This window comes from Anguilla rostrata, chromosome 1, assembly GCF_018555375.3.
Source record: "Anguilla rostrata isolate EN2019 chromosome 1, ASM1855537v3, whole genome shotgun sequence".
Classification (NCBI taxonomy): Eukaryota; Metazoa; Chordata; class Actinopteri; order Anguilliformes; family Anguillidae; genus Anguilla; species Anguilla rostrata.
Genome location: NC_057933.1, coordinates 82819370 through 82835363, shown reverse-complemented (window position 1 = coordinate 82835363; position 15994 = coordinate 82819370). Strand labels below are relative to the sequence as shown.

Sequence of the window (15994 nt, the reverse complement as noted above, 5' to 3'; positions counted from 1 at the left end):
TCATTTAAGTTCCCTTGGTGGTTGCTGAAAGTGTGTTCAAGTAAAGTTTTAAAGTAATTTTGTTTGGTTCTTTCATTGTATTTGCCACTAGATGGCAGCACTGTATTGATAGAAAATTGCTGTGCCTGCATTAGTGCTGCCTTCCAAATTTGAGCATTTGGTTAAGCATCTAGGATCATTTTGCTGACTTGAGTTTAATTCTCTACACAGAGCAACCATGTCCACAGGGTATGGTGTATGATCTCTGCCCGATTTTCCATAACAACACTTGTGGAGGCTTTCCCTCGTCCAGTGCTGCTTTCCTGCCCCCTGGAGTCTGCTACGAGAACTGCGTCTGCCCGCCAGGCCTCATGCTCAGTGGCGCTCTGTGCGTGCAGCCGGGGAACTGCGGCTGTGTCCACCAGGGGGAGTACCTGCAGCTGGGGGAGGTCCTCCTGTCCTGCAAGGAGCGCTGTGTTTGCCAGGCTGGGGGGGTCGTGGCCTGCCACCCGGTCTTCTGCACGGAGGACACGGAGTGCGGTGTGCAGAACAGCGTCCGGGGCTGTTACCCACGCACCCGCTTCGGGCGCTGCTCCCTGGCGGGACGCTCCCACTACAGAACCTTTGATGGGTGGGACTTCCACTTCCCGGGTACCTGCAACTACACCCTGTCCGAAACCTGTGGCCCGCCGGACGCCGGCCAGGGTGTGATGCCCTTCCAGGTGCTGCTCCTGAACGGGGCCTCGGGCCAGCGGCAGATCTGCGTGCACGCTTCCGGGCTGAAGTTGACCCTGTCTCCGAAACATCCCTACCAAGTTCGGGTAATGTAGAATTAATTTCATTCCCGAAATTAATAATTGGCCTAAATTATGCTCGTTCCAAACAGGTTCTCAGCTCTTGGATGAACATTCCAAATAAGGACTGAAGATCCTGGTCTCTTTTGTTGAAGTGCTTTTACATTACTAATTGAGTTGAAGTTGTTAGTTTTAGAAATTTCTAATTTATTTTTTGTGATGCTCCCTGTCATTTTAATGTTTCTCTCGCTCTCAGGTGAATGGGGTCCTTGAGAGACTCCCTTTCTCTGCCGGGAACCTGACGGTGCACCGGCAGGGGCTGTACCTGGCCGTTCAGGCTCTGAACTCCGTCTCGGTGACCTTCGACCTGCGGAGCCATGTGGTGGTCCGGCTCCCCGAGTCCTACAGGAGCAGGACGTGCGGCCTGTGCGGGAACTACAACGGCGACCCCGCCGATGACCTGTGGCTGCCGACCGCGAAGGGGGGCCCGGACTGCAGCGACGGCTGCGGGGACAGCTGCCCCCTGTGCGTTTCCCTGCGACCCCGCTACGCCTCGGACCGCCACTGCGGCCTGCTAAAGGCCCGTACCGGGGCCTTCAACGCCTGCCACCCCCTGGTGGACCCCGCCGGGTACTACAGGAACTGCATGTATGACCTGTGTGTGTCGGAGGGCCGGGTGGAGCAGCTGTGCGACGGACTGCAGGCCTACGCCATGGCCTGCCAGGAGGCAGGAGTGCAGGTCGCCCCCTGGAGGAATGGCACCAAATGCAGTGAGTGCGCCCCCTGTCCTGAAGCATGGTTGGGCAAGCAAGAAGTTTGGGCTAGGTACCAGACCTGTGGTGCTATTACTTGAAGGGGTCAAATTAAAATTTGAAATGCTAGATTATGGAATTCAGCGATGGACATTACAGATTAGAACAACTGTTTCTAATCTCCAACTGGACCAGCCTTTCCTGCTCACAGGACAGTGGTTCAGTAAGGCTGGTCCACTTTGCCAAAAGCAGGTTTCAAATCTTAGTCAAGTGCGTAAGAGTGGCGTAGACTGCAGGTGGCAACATTTGCTTGCAGGTGGCAACGTCTGTTCTGTTTATTTTAATGTTCATGGAGTCCAATTGCATTAAATCTGGTAAGCAGCTGCTGTTATGCAAACAAACTTGTAAAGAGACCTACGCAAGTGCATTTAAGAGGCAACAGCTGCAACTGTACTACAGAAAGGACTGAAGCAGCATTTCATATCCCATAGTCTATTCACAGTAAGAAAAATGCCAGGCTCCTGCCTGCTGTAATTTTGTAGGCTCATATGTAGTTAGACATGCAGCATGACGCAAACAATTAACCAAGATTCTGCTATGCTTTTGGGGAGGGAGGGGGGGACTAGGCATGGCATTTATGCTGTATATAGGAAATGTCAGTTGTTAGTTAATTTAAACTTTCTCCCAGTGAAGTCAATGACACTGGGTGTTAAAAGGAACTGTATTGCACAAGCCTTCTGGAGAAGTCCCTTCACACATTTGGCAAATACTTTAATTGCGAACGATAAGCTGAGACGATATCATATTCAAGGGTGTGCTTACTGATAGTGCTGCTTGTAGTCTGAGTCATTCTTATCACTAATGTATTTTTCTGATTATTGCTTTTGTTTTCATTTAGCTTCACACTGGCACCTGATTGACTGGTGCTTGTGTGGTTTCGCAAAGGCATTGTTCAGAACCTACCCGAGTTGACACCCACGTCTTGGTGACTTGTCTCATCTTGTCAAGTGCGGTTTTCCTGAGGCGATGCACCTGAGCACACCTGTTACCCAAGGTGTTGTGGTAACAGGTCTTTGTGCACATCTGATTCTTGGATCAGTCTTGATGTCTCAAATTAAAAAATTTTAATTGTTATTGACGTGAATAGTTTTCTGAAGGTACCAATAATTTCCTGATTTTAAATCACAGGATATGCATCAAAGATTTGACCAGCTATAATTAAACTACCACCCCCATGTGATTAAAACAGTGGAAGGCAACTAGAAAGTTTCCCCTACTGCAGGGCTACTGAATTCTGGATCTACTGTCCTGTGGGTTTTAATTTCAGCCATAATTTGGCATGCCTCATTCTACTAATTGGCAGCTCAAGATCTCTAGCTGAATGTGGTGCGCTTTGGTAGGGTCAGAGTGAAAGGCTGCAGGACGTTGGGTCTCCAGGCGCAGGGTTGGGTCTCCCTGCCCTGCAGTCAGTGGATGGGATTTTGGTTTGTGGGGGGAAGGGGGGGGAGGGGGAGAAAGCTGAGCTCATTCTGGTCTGTGCTCCTGTAGTGTTCCAGTGTCCCCAGTTCAGCCACTACACCCCGTGTGCGAACGCCTGCCTGACGGTGTGTGCCGAGGTTGGGCACGTGGTGGACTGCCCTGCCGGCTGTGCGGAGGGCTGCCAGTGCGACGCCGGCTTCTTCTACGACGGCAACGGCTGCGTCCGGCCGGAGGAGTGCGGCTGCTTCCTGGGAGGTCACCGGTACGAGGTGAGCGCCCCCGGGAGGTCGCCGGTGCGAGGTGTTTTAATGGTCCTATCGGCAGACAATGTTTTTTTGGTCTACGACATTCGGCAGAGTCAGACTTTCGTTGTACACTAACGTTTTGCCTGCTTTTGATCAGGTAATGTTCACCACTAAAGAAAAATGCTAGATTCTCAGTCTGAAGTCAGAGTTTTGTGATTTAATTGGGAAGAAATGAAGAACCGTTCTCATTCCTGATTGATTTGCCCCCACCCAGCTGGGAGAAGTAAGACTGCTGCAGAACTGCACCCTGAACTGCACCTGTGGGCCCCCAGCGACATGTAAACCACACACCTGTCCTGACTCGCACACCTGCGCAGTCAGGGATGAGGTTATGGTCTGTCAATCTTCAGGTACCATCCCACTGCAGTCTCCCACACTAAATTTGGGGGGGGGGGTGGTTCAACATGAGTGTTTAAGACATTGATTCCTAAGGAGTCCAGTGTTGCTGTTTTACCAATTGCTAAACTTCTCCCATGTAAGCCCCCCCACCCCCCAATTTAAAATGCATAAATCTGATTCGGGGGGGGGAATGGGAGAAAAGATGCTGATTCTTGCAGCATGCAGATTAATTCTTTAATTTCCTCCTGTTAGACCCGTGCAAGGGGAAGTGTGGCGCCCATGAGAAGTGCTCGCAGGGGGCGGGGGGTCCCATGTGCCAGCCGCCCGCGCTGGACCTGTGCTGGGCCTGGGGCGACCCCCACTTCCGCAGCTTCAGCGGGACCGATTTCGACTTCGACGGCACCTGCACCTACGTGCTGGCCGCCAGCAGCGGGGGCCAGGGGGCGCTGACCCCGTTCGTCGTCACGGAGAACAGCGAGCGGCGGCACGCCCCCTGGGCCTCGTCCGTCCGCACGGTCGGCTTGAGCGCCTACGGCTACGCGGTGACCCTGCGCCGACAGGACAGAGGCGCTGTGCGGGTGAGCAAGGGGGCCCCCCCCATGAGGCAGACTATGTGCATTATGTTGCTCAAGCGAAAGCAGATGGGTGTGGTTCCAGTCGAGCGACTGCGCTGGCTGCCTCGGGTTCTGCGGGGCCTGTGCAGGCCGGGCCTGTTTGACAGCCTAATTGTTGTTTTGGCAGATTTGTTAAACCGCATCAGCTAAACCCATAAATTTTATTATTTTTTTTCTCTTTTGCATATTTGTCACAATGGCTTCCTGCCTCACGGCTAACTGCTGTCTTCTGGTTTCCTTGGTGTTTGTAATATTTGAGTGGTGAAGAAGCCAGTTGGTGATTCAGCTCATTGTCTGGGTAAAGTGGCAGTGCAGCACACAAGCTGGGCTTATAACAGAGGCTGCAGGTTTGATGCCCAGGGGAGGCACTGCTGTTTTACCCTTGAGCGTAGTACTTAACCTGAAGTCTTTCAGTAAAAAAAAATAGCTATATAAATGGATTGTAAATGAAGAATTGCAAGCTGTGTAAATCACTCCTATTAGGCTTTTGGCACATTTCTATGGCTAGACTCTAGATCTGAGACAGTGAAGATGAGCCACACAAATGCTGTTGCAGTTCAAGTACTCCTTTAAACTTTTGTAATTGAATCTATTTTGTCAACTACTTGGGCTGTAGGCCAAGTAGTGCATACAAAACCTGTTTTGTTCTTACATATGTAGTCAGCTTTTTGCCACAATTGATTCAACCATGCATGCATTAAGTGTTTGCTAGTATGTTCTTGTTGGCAACAAGGGCATTTCTGCGAGTGGGCTTTTTTCAGTGAAGGGGGTGGATGACTGGCATAAGTGTGCTTAGGCCATGAATGTGTTTTCAGCTAGAAAAGCCAGTGGGGTGCGCCTGACGTACAGTCAGCACAGTGTTCATAGTTCCATGGTGTTAACATGGCTGTATCCCATTTTAAATGAGCTGTTGCTTTTAAATGCCTATGGAGTGGGTGTGATGCGCTGCTGCTCTTTCGCACACAGGTGAATGGGCTGCTCAGCCCGCTGCCGGTCAGTCTGAGGGACAAGATCAGAGTGGATTATTGGGGAGACCTGGTCATGCTGCAGACGGACTTCGGGCTGCAGGTGATCTACGACTGGGCTTCCCTGGTCCTGGTGGCGCTGCACCCGGCGTACCGCGGCAAGGTGTACGGCCTGTGTGCGTTCGACAGCGCGGCCCACGCTGGCAGCGACGGCGCCCGCAGCGTCATCGAGTGGGCCAAGCTGCAGGCGGTCAGCGACGGGGACTGGCTGTGCTGCACGGACTGCGGGCTGACTCCGCCCCCCCTCACGCCGGAGGCGGAGCTCCACAGCCGAGAGCACTGCGCGGTCCTGGAGGAGCCCGCCGGGCCCTTCGCCCTCTGCGCCGAACGGGTCAGCGCCCAGCCGTTCATCCGGGGCTGCGTGCGGGACCTGTCCCTCAGCGATGGAGACCACGAGGTCCTGGCGCAGACCCTCCGGTCCTACACCTCCATCTGCCAGTACCACGGCTTCAGCTTCCAGAACCCCGGAGACCTGTACCACGGTAAGTCGGTTGGCAGAATGGTGACGACTGAGGCAAATAATTCAGAACAGTAGAGGGATTCAAAACCTCAGTGCGCTAATTACATTTGCTGAGTAGGGGAGGGAAGTTCTCCCAGGCGGTTGTGGTGAATGAGATGTCCGATTCAGACAGACATGGGTCTTCATAACTACCAGTCTATTGAGCTTGTGCAGTGTGCTCTAGCATAAGGATTGTCTTGTGAATCTCATCTGTAATACCCGCTACAGTTCAGCTCCAGTATCTGCATCGCTGGTCATGCCAGCCTCTGCCTGCCGATTTGAGCTTTATTAATCGGTCCTGGTTGGGTACTGTGTCCTGTGTTTGCAGACGAGGAGGATGTCTGCGGGCCACACGGGGAGTTTAACGCGTGTGTGTTGCCTTGCCGTCCGTCCTGCGACCACTTCACCAGCCCGGTCTGCGCCCAGCCGTGCATGTGGGGCTGCGTCTGCGACGCCGGCTACGTCTTCGTGAACCAGACCTGCTCGTCTGCGGACGACTGCGGCTGCCTGGACTCCATCGGGCAGCAGCGGCGACCCAACGAGACCTTCTGGTCTCCCGAGAGCTGCGAGGACCGGTGCACCTGCGACCCGTCCAGCCGGACGGTCGCCTGCGTCCGGGTCCCCTGCCCCCGCGGCCAGCGCTGCCGGGTTCTGAGCGGCGTCCGCGGCTGCTACCCCGCCGACCCCGCTAACTGCACCCTCCTTGGCGGCCTCCACTTCCGCACGTTCAACGGCCACACCTTCGACTTCCGCGGCGGCCACACGTACACGCTGGCAGCGGCCCCGTCCCACGCCCCCGGCCTCGTCCCCTTCAACGTCTCCATCGGCAACGCCGCTGGCGGCGCGCGGCTCTTCCTGAGCCTGGACCTGACGGTGCAGGTGTATGGGCAGGTCCTGACCGTCGCCAAGGAGACGCCGCACAGGCTCCAGGTAAGTCTAAGCTCCTTGGATGGGGGCCGGCCGTGTGCCATGTTCCTGGGGGGCCGTTGATTTAAGATCGGCAGGATGACTTGCAAAGGTGTTGCAGATGGTGATCTCTCTGGATGGATTTGTAGGCTTTTTCAGTTCATCTGAATGTAGGGAAACTCTCGGTGCCTCTTGAAATGGGATATTCTTCCTGCATTCTCATTGACAGGTTTGAGTTGCTCATTGCTAGCTGGGTTAATGTAGTTTTAACCTAATGAGTAATAGGTTCTGATGTACAGAAAATTGATCCTTGGGTTTCACGGAATGGTGTCATTGTTAAAATACACTAGGGCCATTACTCCCTTCTCAGGCCAGGACCCAAAAATATTGAAATCGGGCTTGTACCTGCAATTAGTGATTGGATGCAGGAGTTAAGATGCATTCCTTCAAATGTGGCAGAGGGGTGGCAGTGTTGATGACTGGAAGTGAGGTCACAGGTTTGATTTTAAATCTGGATACTGTCAGTGTACCCTTGAGCAATGTACTTAACCTGAAGTGCTTCACTAAAATATCCTGTTGTATTAATGGACTGTATGTGAAGTATGAAAGCTGTCTGGTAAAAGGGCATACAATGTAAATTGTCCAACTGCTGTTCTGTTTTTTAGCAGGGTAATCAAATGTTTGTATTTACATAGAGTATTTGGGAGGGTGGAATGTGCACCAATTTACTTGAAGGCTAATTAACTGGAAAGAGCTACCTGTGCAGGTTTGTTGTCAAGTCAATGGAAGATTCAGTCTCTGCCTTAAGTGGCTGCACTGATAATCAGTTGTCATTGGACTAATTACCTAAGCTACTCCATTACAGTGGAACCAGTGGTCTCAAGGTCACAAAATGGTTGTGCTGTAAGCCATGCAGTGCTGCATAATGCAATTGTTCAAACTCCAAAGGGGACAGGCCTGAGCAGCCATCTTGGATAAACAAAATGTTGTAGTCTTTCTATAAAAGGAGGCCTTAACTATAACAACCAGCACACTGAGGCTATGTTCACCTTCTGGCTCAGATGTAATCTTTTCGGGCATTTAACATGGTTTGTGCTCCTCAGTTAATGTATTTTTTTTTTTAAATCAATTTTTTTCTGAAACTCATTTGCTGCACACCCCCTCCCACCCCCCATGTCAGAAGCTGATCAGTACATCACAAGATGGATATTGTGTGACAGTTTGGTGTGGAACCTACTGCAGTTAAGAGTAATTGATAGTGCAGCACTTCTGGCAAATTCAGGGAGGAACTAAACATGCTGAGCTGCCCTGCTGTGAAATGACTGAACTGAGCACCATTAATCTGTTACACGGTGTGGCTGAAATGACATTTACGATAAATGAGGGCTTTTTTTTATTTATTTTTTTAATCCCCTCCCACAGGTGAACGGGCTGTACACACCCTTGCCGTACTCTTTCAACAAAGGCCAGATCCTGGCCTACCACTCCCCCTCGTCTGTCGCGATCCAAACGGACTTCGGCCTGCAGGTGGCGGTGTACAGGACCGGCGCGATAACGGTGCTGGTCCCGGGATGGTACAGCTCGGTCCTGCAGGGCATGTGCGGTAAACCCGGGGACCCGAAAGGCGAGCTGGTGACGCGTTCTGGCCGGGCCCACGACCCGCAGGAGTTCGCCGACGGCTGGAAGACGGGGGCGGAGGGTCACCCGCTGCCCTCGGACCCGAAACGGTGCAGCGCAGAGGAGCAGGACGTTTTTAAGGACGTTCACTACTGCCACGTGCTGCTGGACGAACAAGGCCCGTTCAAAGAGTGCATCGCTGTCCTGGACCCTCAGCTCTACTTCGACAGCTGCTTGGCGGACACCTGCACGCACGACGGCCACCCCACCGCGCTCTGCAACGCCATCGGCGACTACGCCACCGCCTGCCAAGCAGCTAGCCTCACCGTGCGCCAGTGGAGGAGCGATACCTTCTGTGGTGAGAACCACAGGGCCGGGGTCCGTTTGGGTGGGGAAATGTTGGTATTCAGCGTGATGCTCCAATGCTAGGTCTTCCCTCCCCTTGTGACTTCTTTGCTCTAAAAGAGCATGCATGCTCAGTCAACCTTGATTTGCACAGGGTGGGTCGGTACATTTTCAAGTCTGAATTTCCACATTGAGAGGAGGTTGGTCTTTCCTGCCGTCTGCTGTGTAGATCAGATGAAAGCAGTTTTCAGAAGCGACAGACTGCTGGTGGAGGGGCTGTGCTTGGGGGGGATGGATCGGTGGGGAATGATGGGTTTGGGTGTGGTGCTGGAAGGGGGGAGGTTTGGTTAAGGTTTGGGGGTGGGGGCAGAGCTTGAGTGGGTCTGAGGTGCTTTTCCTTCCTCCAGGGGCGGACTGTCCTGTGAATAGCCACTACAAGCTGTGTGGGCCCAGCTGTCCGTACGCCTGCTCCGGATCGCTCAGCTGGGCAGCCTGCAGCAGCCCGTGCCAGGAGGGCTGCCAGTGCGACTCCGCCCTCAAAATCGACGCCGACAGACTGGTCCTGAGCGACGGCGCGTGCGTGCCGTACGCAGAGTGCGGCTGCCAGTACAAGGGGCAGTACTACCCCAGCGGCACCTTCGTCCTGGGTGCCCGGTGCCAGGAGAAGTGCCACTGTGGCGCGGGACACAAAATGGTGTGCTCCTCGCCCGGCTGCGGAGACCTCGAGACCTGTGCGGTGGAGGCGGGCGTCGCCAAGTGCGTGCCGGCCCACCCCGGCACGTGCCAGGTGCTGGGCGGCTTTGGGTACATCACCTTCGACGGCTACGCGTTGGCCCATCACGGAATATGTACCTACGTTCTCACGCAGTCGAAGACGTCTGCCCTGCCTCCCTTTAAAGTGCTTGTGAGCGTAGAGCGAGTGGAGAACGCACTCGATGACCCACTTAAGGCGATCGTCTTGATTCTGGATGCAGATGAAGTGGAGCTTTTCCCTGGAATTCTTTGGAAAGTCAGGGTGAGTGGTTGCTGCTTTAATGCTAAAGGTCAATGTTTGCTAGTGAAGCAGTTCACTTTAATTGAATTCTCATGTTCCCTCCACTATGGGCAGCAGTGTGATTTTAAGTTGGAACTGGGCTTGTAACCTAAAAGTTGCAAGTTCAATTCCCAGGTAGGTCATGGCTGTTGTACCTTTTGAAAGGTGCTTAACCTGAATTGCTTCAGTAAAAATATCCAGCTGTATAAATGGATACTACGTAAAAATGAGAATCTTGTAAGTCACTCTGCATAAGAGCATCTGCTAAATGCCTGTAATGTAGCTATGAAAAGTAACTTTAATTTTCAGGTCAACCAAGAAGATTTCACCTTACCCATGAACATTAACAACAGTGCAATAAAGGCTTACCAAGATGGCGGCAGCAGTGTCCTGGAGACTGACTTCGGACTGCAGATTCGCTTCACCTCAACGCTCTACGTCCAGGTCATCGTACCACCGGGCTACTCTGGCGCCACCTCTGGCCTGTGTGGGAACTACAACGGCAACGCTGCAGATGACCTGAACCCTGACCCCCATTCCAAGCAGCCGGCAGGCAGCCCCTCCGCCTTCCTGGAGAGCTGTGCCGAGGCGGCACCGGGCCAGCAGTGCGCCCTGGGCTGTGTGGCTAACTGCGGGCCTTGCTCCGGCGTTTCGGAGCGGAAGGGGCACGCCAGCGACCCCTGCGACCTCCTCACCTCCACCAGCGGCCCGTTCAGCCGCTGCTGCAACGCGGTGCCCGTTCAGCCGTACCACGACGCGTGCGTGCGGACCCGCTGCTCCACTTCCAGGAGACAGGAGGCGCTGTGCTTGTCCCTGGAGGCCTACGCCGCAGCCTGCCGGGCCAAGGGAATCCAGGTGGACGCCTGGAGGGAGCCGGGCTGCCGTAAGTGCCCATGTCGGAACGGTCAATTTTACTGGAGTACAGTAGATCGACTGAATGTATGTGAAACATTAACAGGAATCGAATGTATGAATGAAACTGCTGAACTGACGCCGACCGTTTTACAGTGTAGGAGCTCCACGGAGGGGGCAGATGAATGGTTGTGGTGTGCTGATGCAAGCGCAAATGTTAGGTCTCCCTGGGCTGGCACTGATTCCTTTGACTGGTTTAAACCTGATTGTTGCTGAACCCTAGCTTTAGTGGTTTAGTGGTGGTTAATCCACGTTCAATGTACTGAACATGTGTCATTGCTAAAGACCTACATTTCTAAATTTGGTTAGAAAACAATGTTTAGTCTTTACTGTAAAGACATCACGACTACTATGGTCAAAAAATTAGAGGAAAGAGAATCTCATCACTATGTTGGGTTCTGGAGTGATTTCTTGCATACGGATTATGGCGGGCATTGTGCACAGCCAGTGTGTTTTGTTTCTCTCTAGGCCTTCAGTGCCCGGACCAAAGCTACGCCAGCAGCCTTGTCGATTCGTGTTCCAGTACCTGTCCTGAGATGATCACTCCTGGCCTGTGCGAGAGGCGCTCTGAAGGCTGCCAGTGTAATGGCAGTTTAGTTTTCAACGGCGACGTGTGTGCGCGGGTCAGGCAGTGCGGATGCGTGCATCGTGGAAGATACATCAAGGTGACAGTTTCCTTCCACACATGAAATATGCAGAAACTGTACCGTATTAGCCAGGACTATTTGTATGCCAGCCAGAAAAGGTTTGCTTCGGTAAATTGCACCTTCAGTCTTGTGCACTTGGGGTGTTTAATTCAATTGGTGCTCTGCTTGGCCGTGTCATCTGGAGGTGATTATCTGTCTGTACTCTGCTAAACTGGATGTTGCTGCATTAAGATGGAGCTTACAAAATACAGGTGGAAGCTCCAAATTGAGGGATGGGTGGAAATGTGGTTAATTAAAAATAAAAAAAAATAAAATAAAAAAATTCACAAGGAATTGTTAGCCCTTTAAAATGCACCAAGTTTAAATGCTTCAGTTCTGTACTATTGCCTTTCTCCAATTCTCAATTTTAAAAAATTGATCCCAAAATGCACCTAGGGAAAATGGGTGGTCATGCAGCCAGTCAGTGTGTTCCTCTAAGAATTGTATACATTTTGTCTGATCAATGGCTGTAGACTGATTTGTAAAAATGTTTGTACCTTCTCTTCAGAATGAGGAGTTCTTCTATGCCAAAGGCTGCACTAAGAGGTGCTGGTGTGAGCCACTGGGGGGCACGGCCTGCGCCCAAACCTCCTGCAGCTCTGGACTGCAGTGCCTGCTCAAGGACGGGGCGTGGGGTTGCCACGGCGACGTGGGCGTCTGCCAGGTCCGGCCCGACCTCTCGTTCAGGACCCTGGACGGCCTGGAGTCGAACCTGCGGCCCGACGAAGCCTTCAACCTGGCTTCCAGCTGCGACCGCCAGTGCGACCTCTGGTTCCAGCTGGTCCTCTTCCGAGGTCTCTGCGCGGGGAGTCGCGCGGTCAACGCGCTGCAGCTGCTCCTGCACGGGGCCACCGTGGTCGTTCAGAACGGGGTGGTGTACGTAAGTACGGCCGCGGGTTCGAGCTGGATGCCAAGTGGCTGGCGCAGTCCACTGGGGTGACGTTCCCCCCCCCCCCCCTTCTGCTTTAGCAGAAGATTGTGCCGCTTTGCCAATTCGGGTCCCCGTGCTTTCATCTTTTGTAAGGAGCAACGAACTGGTGAAATCATGTGGAAAAATCGAATTCACTGCTTTCTATTGCCTCTTTGTCTGTTACAATCCATTTTGGCTTTTACTGCTACCCTCTTGAGGAGGCTAAAATATTGATTTATCTTTGGAGCACAAGATCATCTTTCCTTCTGTGGTGGGGGGGAACAATCCCTTGCTGGAATTAATTTACATCAATTCCCAGCATTCAACAGCCCAATTGAATTGCTTGCTTAGGTGTTGGGAGTGTAGCCGGCTGCTATGTCAAGTGTATTGTGACTTTATATAAATAAATAAAAAAATGGAAATGTTGGTAGTTATGAACACATGGTCATTCACAGCTGTACTGCAGATTGCTTTGCTTAGAATGAAATGCTTCAAATTCATTATCGCTTGTGGGGGCTTCTGAGTGACAGTCACCAACTCCTCACCCATGCAGAACATTTTCTCTCTTTCAATTACCCAAATGACTAGCTGCTTGAACTTTTTCTTTTTTATACATAACTGTTCCATTGCCTCAATGATTAGTGCTAGCCCAGTTTTGCTGATTTATCTAATTTGTTGTCTTTCTGAGATCATGTGCACATGCTTGCAGCAGCTTTCCCTCCACTGAGATTCTGACTCTTGGCAGGTGGATGGGGACCTGGTGTCCCTCCCCTTCTCCTTGTCCTCGGGAGTTTCCGTAAGCCGCATCTGGGACTGGCCGGAGGTCAGGGTTGTGGTGAGGAAGGGTTCGGGGGCAGACTCCCAGCCAGACCTGGAGCTGGAGGCCAGCACATCAGGAAGTGTGTGGGTGAGGCCGTCTTCGGTGTATTCTGACAAGCTGTGCGGCGCGTGCGGGAACTACAACGGTCTGGCTCGTGACGATCTCCCCCATTCCAAAAACTGGACCATGAGCTTAAATGGCTGGTAAGGCTCATGAGGAACCACTGGTGACTGGAGGGAAATGCTAAATGTGTTTTAGTAGACGCACGTTGTGACATACTGTTGCGTTGTCGCAATAGTAGTGCTGTGATTTTGGTTGTGATAGAAGTGGTATGATTTATTTGTAAATTAAAGCTTGGTATTTTTGGTGTTGGTACTAGTAGCATTTGTATTGGCATTGGCACAGTATGTGTATTAGTAGTAATGATCTAAAGAACTTGCCCATTTGCACTAACTTCTAGAAGTGATGCAGCTGCACTTGACCTTGCAAAATACTTGAATTTTTCTCTTCTCTCCTCTTCTCCCCCCCCCCACAGTGGCTTTGGAGACTCGGGGCTTTGAAACCCAGCTGGCTGATGTACTTTGACCATGTGTGCACTGTTCTGTGAATCTGCTCCTACAGTGCAATAAAGATTTTTAAACCCATGCCCAGCAGTGTCCCTCTAATGTCCTGCCTCTGTCATTAGTCCAAATGAATGGAATTTGATTGGTTTGATCGGTTAATCCATCTTTGGTTTCCCACTTGTTGACTTTACATCTTATTTTGAATGCTCCCAAAAGAACATTTTAAAACTGTCAACATTTTGACCTACAGCTTTTTCTTGGGTATAGCTTGAACATGAAACAAGATGCTATAACTGCTCATAAGGAAAAGGTAGATCCTCAAGATTCTGATTTATGTAAATGGTGACTGACATCTCACACGGAATAAATACCAAATGGTGATATGCATTTGAAGCAACAAATTTAGTGGCAAATACCTCCTTGGATTACATATCCTCTTAATGGCGGATCTTCAGCTGAATGTGAATGCACTGCCAAGAGGCATTCTCTGGAAAAGCAATCTCAAACAATTCCCATGTAATGGGTACTTATGAGCTTTTAAACAAATATTTGTGCAGTATGTAGTCTTAAATCCCATTCATATCTGACACCTGGTCATAAGACTTGCCTGGGACCTGTCAAAATGAAATGGCACCATGTTCACAGAGTAATTTGTCTTACATTCTGCAAGTGGGGGGGGGAGCTTGTTTGTTCCGCTGTCTAACCTAGATAACATAAGACTTGGAATTGATTTTAATTGAAATACTAATCATTTGCTGAGTGGGCTGACGTGCATTCAAAGCCACCTGAGTGTACACTTGCATGACTGCAGTGTTTTGTTTCCTTAAATCTTGTAAATCTGAGCCCGCATTCCCGCTGTCAAACTCACTTCGGTTCGGCACAACGACAGCACTGCATATTATCGCGACCCGTTGCTAGGAGCATTCACAAACCAAAGCCAGCACAAGTCTACAACTCGTACTATGAACTTGAACAAGTGGCAGTAGGTTTCCTATCAAATTCAGTATGAATAAACAGACTAGCTGTCCAACTTATCACTAGCTTTGAGTTATGTAAACGTACGTATTACTGATGAATCACTTCACACAAATTCATGTGTGGAGCACTCAAAAGTCAAATTGGTTTTTATTTCAAACTAAGTGGTAGAATCTATGCAGTGCACGGGGACCAGAAGTCTGAGGACTCTACCAACACTGTCATATTAAGGGCTAATACAACTGTTACTGTTTATACTTATTCAAGGATACACTTTTCAAAAAAAAAAAAGCGTGTAGCTGTTTATACGAGCACTAGCTCAAGTGATGGATGGTTTTTTACTTGCTAATAGCTGCAAAATTTTCACATTGAGCTTTAAGAACATTAAATGTGAACGTATAGAGAAATCCTTAGCTTATGGTGGACGAACCAGATATCCACATGGCTTCCCGTTTCATACAAGCGTTTTGAAAATGTGTTTTCATTTGCAACGGTTTTCAATGAGTGTTCCTGGGCTATCATATTTGCATTATTCCTTCATTAACGATGAAAACAACCAGGACTCGGCAGTGACCTCTGACCTTTGACCCCCACTGTATCTTTGCTTTATCTACTTGAGAACTTTAAGTCACGCAATAAGTCTTTATATTGCTCATCGTTGCCCCATCGGGTTGGACTGCAGAGGCGGATTGATGAGATGAGCGACCTTCGACGGGCCTCCTTCGGATGATTTTGACTAATCAATATAGCAAACCGCAAAACTGACCTGTTCATGAAAAATGACGATCACCCAACCCAAGATCATGGCATGCCACCCTTTAATGTGTACATGGGTTTCGGTTGTTTTCTTGGGGATTCTTTTTTTTTTTTCCTTTTGTGAAGAATGAACTGCGATCAAATATTTTTTTACTGTGTCATGCTTTATTTAGTTACGGGTTGCCTTCCCCAAATAAAACATCAGCGTATTTTACTTGGACGTTATCGAAAAGGTATAGCCCAAGCCTTTTATTATTCTGCTAACTCCTTCCACCCTCTACATCAACAGAGACCATAATCTACTGTTAACAATTTAGATTTTTTTTTTTTTTTTTGATACGGCATGAAGCAGAATTCCTCTCCACCTCATGTAGGCTCTGGACCGAGTCATTCCCCGATATCTCGCACTGGAAGGAAACTGCTTTTGCTTTACGATTTTAAAAAATACTTTGTGCCGTCATGTTAGGAGGCTAGTTGCACCATTCTCCAAGTACTCTTTAAACGCACCGGTTCATGATTAATCAACTACTGTCCCTCTCAACCTGGTTTGAGTGTCTTTCTACCCAACTTCTGTAAATGATACGAAGTAACCCCAACCCCCACCCCCAACACAATTATGCGTTGTTGCATGCGGCGCCACTTCAACTGGACAAAGAGATCGCGCAATTGACACTCTTGGCTGGGA

General features: G+C 50.5%; 1 protein-coding gene across 1 annotated transcript in view; it reads left to right on the top strand.

Annotated features, from left to right (window-relative positions):
- Positions 1 to 15994, top strand: part of LOC135248502 (IgGFc-binding protein-like) — a 62334-nt gene that overhangs the window by 15921 nt on the left and 30419 nt on the right. The window contains exons 14-26 of the mRNA XM_064323265.1: positions 211 to 800; positions 1030 to 1543; positions 3074 to 3273; positions 3524 to 3659; positions 3901 to 4226; positions 5229 to 5769; positions 6115 to 6716; positions 8115 to 8667; positions 9062 to 9669; positions 9997 to 10570; positions 11068 to 11264; positions 11794 to 12165; positions 12941 to 13218. Coding sequence (XP_064179335.1) covers positions 211 to 800; positions 1030 to 1543; positions 3074 to 3273; positions 3524 to 3659; positions 3901 to 4226; positions 5229 to 5769; positions 6115 to 6716; positions 8115 to 8667; positions 9062 to 9669; positions 9997 to 10570; positions 11068 to 11264; positions 11794 to 12165; positions 12941 to 13218 — 5491 coding nt within the window. The remainder of the gene's footprint in view (positions 1 to 210; positions 801 to 1029; positions 1544 to 3073; positions 3274 to 3523; positions 3660 to 3900; positions 4227 to 5228; positions 5770 to 6114; positions 6717 to 8114; positions 8668 to 9061; positions 9670 to 9996; positions 10571 to 11067; positions 11265 to 11793; positions 12166 to 12940; positions 13219 to 15994) is intronic.